Source organism: Dreissena polymorpha, chromosome 14, assembly GCF_020536995.1.
Source record: "Dreissena polymorpha isolate Duluth1 chromosome 14, UMN_Dpol_1.0, whole genome shotgun sequence".
NCBI classification, from domain to species: Eukaryota; Metazoa; Mollusca; class Bivalvia; order Myida; family Dreissenidae; genus Dreissena; species Dreissena polymorpha.
In genome coordinates, this window is record NC_068368.1 from 55,315,508 (window position 1) to 55,321,784 (window position 6,277).

Genomic DNA, 6,277 nt, shown 5'->3' on the forward strand with positions numbered 1-6,277 from the left:
TTATGCGCGACCTTTGCTTAAATTGATAATTACTCGTGCTCTTATTGTCACCACCTTTGCAATTCAAATTCACGAGTGAAGCTTCTGTATTTTTTTGCGAAATAAGCATTATATCATTTTTAAAATACATAATTCAATACCAGTGACAGCATTTATATGTCCAACTTATAGAAAAGACACGTACTCATACTTATAATAACAGCTAGTGTTTGTTTCGTAAAAGTAATGGAACACGTTGTTCCATTCACTAAACAGCGCACATGTCTTAAGGCGTTCGTGTTTCATAAACGATATTTTCTCTCTTTTTTAGGTATACTTTAAGCCACTATGGTATTCAACGGTGTCAAGTTTCGTTCGATAATCTAGTGTATTTTATATTTAACATCGCTACGCTTGAGCTCACTCGCGGACTTGGAGTAATGTTTATCTGTCCCATTTTAGGTCACGTTTTAATACACATTTATGTTTAGATTTTTTTAACGGCTAAATGATCGCAAACCGAACTGGTTACAAAATGCAGTTTAAGGCGGACTTGTACAATAATAAACTAGTATAACGATTGAAAACGCATACTGTTATATATCGTTAAGGCGACAACAAACATACCGCTTGTAACGTTTCATATTTAATATTTATATAACGTAGTTTATTCAATAGAGTGTGCAATGGGATTGTTACAAATACTTATGATATTAATATTGAATGGTATGTAGAACTTGACTATAACGGAAAATGTGCATAATAAACACTAAAAAAATATGGAATGATACACTCGCATTTTGTCATCACAATTGTGATATTTTAAAGTAATTAAAATAATTTTCAATTACTAGTATTTATTCTCACTAAAGCATGAACATGTCATTTGTTTCAACTAACTAGAACGGTTTTTATTATTTGCACCAACCCGAAATAAGTGTTGGAATACCAAATTGATTTATAGATCATTGTGTTACACCGATCGTATTTGCTAAATTAAAGTTTACAGGTAGAAACAAATGTTGCAGCGAGATTTGGAAGATATGTGCTATATATATATATAATTATTAAGGCGGTAGTAATTTTTAATATAAGACAGTAAACGAAAACAGTTTTGTTTACCTACCTACCTTATTTTTTGAATTTGTTTGTGGAACCAAGCTACGTTTTATGCGTAAACATTTATTATTTTAAAATGAATTATGTTAAGGTATATGTTGTAAATCATTATTTTGTTTATTGTAGCGAATCTTATTATGTAGTTAGTTTATTGTTTTGTGATTAATGGCATTTCGTTTTTAAAAGTAAACGATGAATTTATCTATTTATTTTATTTGTCATAGCTCCAGTGCAAGTTGTGGTTGCATTCGACTGTCCCTTCGGAACATGCACCCTACAACTGACAAACTGTTCAGTCGCCGCAGACATGATTCGTTTCTATAACGACACGACCTTTTGCAACGGTCGCGGTGGTATCATCTCGAAGGCGGGTATGAATAAAACGTCATGCTCCTGTTTCCCATACTACTACGGCACCGAATGCCAGCACAACTACACTTTCGAGTTCAATTGCACATCGTCTGTGGAATGCAACGGAGGCGTGTGCAATGGAACCAAGTGTGAACGGTGTCCCTCTGGGTGGCGTGGACAAAGATGTGAAATCGAGACAATTTCAGATCCTCCGGTCGGAACAAAGTGTGAGAATGGCGGATCTCAATACGCTTTCGGAAACAGAATCGAGTGTCTCTGCGCTTGTGGATTCACAGGTGATACCTGCTCAGAAATGACACATTCGGTTGTGAATGATACAAAATGCAATGAGATAATGTGTAATGGACGAGGATTCTGTACTATTCGTCCCGACACAGACACGGCTTACTGTCGATGCTTTGGAGAATTCACCGGACAGTTCTGTCAAAATACTTTAACAGAGCAATCAACAAAGCTTCCTGATGCCATACCCGTATCCACGACATCAAGCAGTACATTTACAACGAAAACTATTACACCTACATCCGCCATTACTACCCCACTGACTTCACGCACAAGCACACCATTTACTGATGTAACGACTGAAGTATGTTCTAATAACCGCATATGCCTAAATGGAGGATCATGCGTGCGTGTAGGTGGCATACAACGGTGCATTTGCGCTTGTGGATTCCACGGTTCGCATTGTGAAGTCAACCTTGATCCTGAAATCACTTTCTATGATGACGCCTGCAGGTATATTCCTTGTTTAAATAACGGAACTTGTGTAAGGACGGCTGATGGATGCCAAGTAGAATGCAAATGTTCCCCGCAATTCAGTGGAACATATTGCGAACAAGCTATTAAAACGACCTCACAAGCTCCAAATAACTCATGTAAAACAAGACTTTCCGAATGCGCAACAGACCGCGATTGTGCCAACACAAAGATTTGTAAAATAGTGGATAAGTGTGGCTCCACACAATGCTATACAGATTCTGGTGTGGATAGTTCCCTGTATAGCACAGTTGCTATATCAATGACTGCAATGGTAATTTTCATAATAGCCATTTGTGGCTGTTTCTTTCGTAGGTATTTCAAACATTTATGTTCTCGCGGGGTTGGTAACGCACGAGGCCAGCCAAGAGGCAGGATCTGCACCATTTCCGGTGCTCACATCAGTGTCCTCGATGCCGGTAATTCATCCAATAGTGACGACCTCCCATCATACGATGAAGCATGTGAGAAACCACCGGATTATTCGGAAGTTGTTAATGGGTACCGAGCTATATTTGAGCACCCCGGGACGCGTATTCAAAGTATTTCTGACTGCATACATTTATAACGAAAGTTGCATTACCCACCATGAAAAATCCAACAATTGTTCATTTGTATTATAAGGCACTTTCGGTGTTTCATTATGCATTATATTATATTCCTGTGCAGTATAACTGTAATAATCTCATGTCAGATGTATGAAGTATTAATTGTTCATCTTTATTTTAAAGAAATTATAAACCTGAAATCACAATTTATCATTTTCATTCCGATTCGTGTTCAGTTATTATTTATCTGTTTGTGTTTGTGTCATGTGTATTGGGCTGTGTCACAATGTATGGCAACTGGTCACCAGCCTCAAATAAAGGACGTATAAAAGATGGTACAAATGATCTCCTGCTGATGTAACTGGAGTTCCTCTTGATCATTATATTTGTATTTTGATTTGGCTTGTCTTGCAGTTTCATATAAATCTGACTCAATCTGTTTGCACAATAAGTCAGACAACTGCAACAAATGTCTTAATATGTGTTTATTTCATAAGCATTATGATTTGTGTGTAAAAACAGACAGTTCATAAATGTAATTAAAACAAATATTCTACCATATTACCTGTATGCATGTTTCTTTTTCTGTAGTTGGTTATTCGGCTAACCGCTGGTAAACAAACAATACACTACTTGTTAAAAAATCAACTGCATTATGGATACATATTGCTACTGGAAGTGCTTCTTTTGTCTGAAGTGACGGTGTATTGACGTTTTCATGCAAACATGAAACCTGCAGCGTCTGGTTATGTAGCGGCCGACTTTTTTTTAAATATTAGCATATAATTATAAACGATGCTTCAATTTTGCAATTTGAAGATAAGGATGTACTCATTGTTATTAAAGGGATATTTTTCACGTTTTGGTAAATTGACCAAAAAATGTTTCAGATTCTAAAATTGTCGTTGCAGCTATGATATTTGTTAGGAAATAGTAATACTGAACATTTGCCATGCTTTAGAATATCCATAATATGCATATTTTGACAATTGAAAAACCTGAAAATTACAAAGCGTTGCAACGCAAAACGATTGAATAAATTGGAGAGTTCTGTTGTTGTCGTTATATTTTGTAAACATACGAGCTTATATAAAGAATTAAATACATCATTCATTCTATGAGCAGGAATGGCCGAGTGGTCTAAGCGTTAGACTTTTACTCCAGTGGTTCGAGCTCAGTTGAGGGTTACTTTGTTTTCTTTCTTTAACTTATTCTTGATTTTTTTTCTGGAGCTTTTTAGATCCAACGTTTACATTTATCAATATAAAGCATTTAACGAGTCTTGCTAAAATCTGGAAAAAGGTCCCTTTAAAAAAGACACAATCATAGCGGAAACAAATATATTTTTTAATGAACAATGAAGACAGACAAGCAGATTAAAGTCTCATTTCTGAACATGCTATTGCATATATGGTTAAAACACGAGTCCTTTAATACAATATGATAAACGATAATTTAGTTAAGATATATGTAAAATAAAATGTACAATTTAACACAATCTGAGTTACAAGAGGATAAAAAGAGAATTACAGTGATATAAACCTCATTAAAACATGTTAAAGGTACAGATCGACAAAGGTCTACAAGTATCATAATTACAAACAGTTTAACGATGTTTATAAATGTCATTGCATGCTTTGGCAGTGTATTTAACAACGGAATCATTAAAATTAGCTGACAAAATTGTTCTTCATTTCCTGTTTATGTGTGGCAGGGAAAGCAAGTCCGTTCATGTTCGGGTACTCCCTCGTATCTGCCTGTTTCTATTCTAAGGGGTGCAAACCCGTGTCTACATTTACCTAGTGCACTTCTTCTAACCATTGACATACTTTAACATTTAAGGTAGGGATCAGTCTCAAAACTGGCTTTTAATATCATAAAAATTCTTATCTTATTTCGTCCGCCTCTTTCGCCGTTAACGCATGTTTTCATTTTTTTCGAACATTAGTAACTACTCGATCTGTTATCCGTTTGCAAGTTTAAGTTGGTATTACATTGTCAGTTTGTATTACCTCGATGTAATTTGATGAATATGTATTTTCTATGTCTATGTACAAAAATTTGAAACGTTTACGGTTATAATACGGCCAATTAAAACACGTTCGTTCAGTCGCGTGCTGTATCTGTTCACACAGCGGAAGTAGTGTCCCATTATGCACTTTCACTTACGGAAGATCGGAGGCTCCCAGCCCATATTGCCATTGACAATTGACATGACGCCTTATCTATGATCGCTCCGCCCACTAGAATTGATCCACCAATCAGCGATCGATTAATCGGGCGCACTCGTTAGCAACGACCTGTCCGCCATTTTCTAGACAGGCTACATGTTTAGGTTCACTTTTATTCCAACGAGTTTCTTTTGTTTTCCTCTTTAAAAAAACGATTAAAAATGGTTTAACGGTGTCAATGGGGACTATGTTACTCGGACAATCGATATCCTGAAAGATTAGTTGCTGACATTTAATTTATATCGTTTCCAAAGCCGAAAAAAGATTTTGAGAAGTGTAAGAGATGTATAAATGCATGCGGTCGTCACCACGAACAACTGAACGTCAACACTAAGACAATTATAATATATTTTATCGCATATACTAGCAGATTTAAATAGTTAATGTTATCGATCTGATTATCACATAATATTTCACGTTTAATATTTCACGTTTTAAAAAAAATAATTTTATCAGTTATCAGTTACTAGGTCATTAATATACAGAAGCGAGGTTCATGTGCATTACTTAAAGAGAAATAAAACCCAGCATGAAGCCTAATTTGTGCTGTGTTTTATTACTCTGATAGTAATGCACTTTATTGCCATGTTATTAGAAGGTGACACGTGATATATTATATTAATAACGGTATCTACACATGTGCAGACATGTGATGTCACCAATGAACGCTTTTAATCCACCTTTGAGATCGAATGCCTAGTTCTCTCATTTTTTTGAACGAGTTTCGTTTGATTTGTTCGAAAAAAAAAGCGGAAATGAAATAAGGCAAAAACGGTGTGAATAGGTTTTATGTAACTCTGACATTCGGTATCCATAAGTTAGATTAATTAAATATATAACATTTCAAACGCGGAAATGCGGTCTTGACAAGAGCAAGTGGAAGCTTCAATGTGCAGAATTACCGAGATCACCCTTATGGAGCATTTATTTATTTAAAAAACTGGAAATGTTATGTTAAATTATGTTAGAAATAACTACGCATCATTAAGTATGAATTATATCACGCGTGCTTGTAGAATAATAGAGAAGATTGGTACCAACTTTGCGTAACTTAACGAATTCATCGTTATAAATCGAGTTTTGTGTGTGTGTCAGAAACAAGTGAAAACGATTATATGTTTCTATTTAAATAGAATCGAATCGATAAATGCCACATAATAAGATTCATTATTACTGATATAACCAATTAATGCCGAACTTGGGAGAAGTCGGTTCCTGCGCCAGCGTCTGATACAGGTAGCTTTACTGAATTCCCCTTCATACAGCGCTACT

At 35.5% G+C, this 6,277-nt stretch overlaps 1 protein-coding gene across 1 annotated transcript; it reads left to right on the forward strand.

The window, feature by feature from the left end:
• The first annotated feature begins 560 nt into the window (after nucleotides 1–560).
• LOC127858900 (fibropellin-1-like) lies at nucleotides 561–3,335 on the forward strand. Its single transcript, XM_052396229.1, has 2 exons — nucleotides 561–705; nucleotides 1,323–3,335. The coding sequence occupies exons 1-2, from the start codon at nucleotides 666–668 to the stop codon at nucleotides 2,792–2,794; spliced, it is 1,512 nt and encodes a 503-aa protein (XP_052252189.1). The 5' UTR covers nucleotides 561–665; the 3' UTR covers nucleotides 2,795–3,335.
• Nucleotides 3,336–6,277: the final 2,942 nt, after the last annotated feature.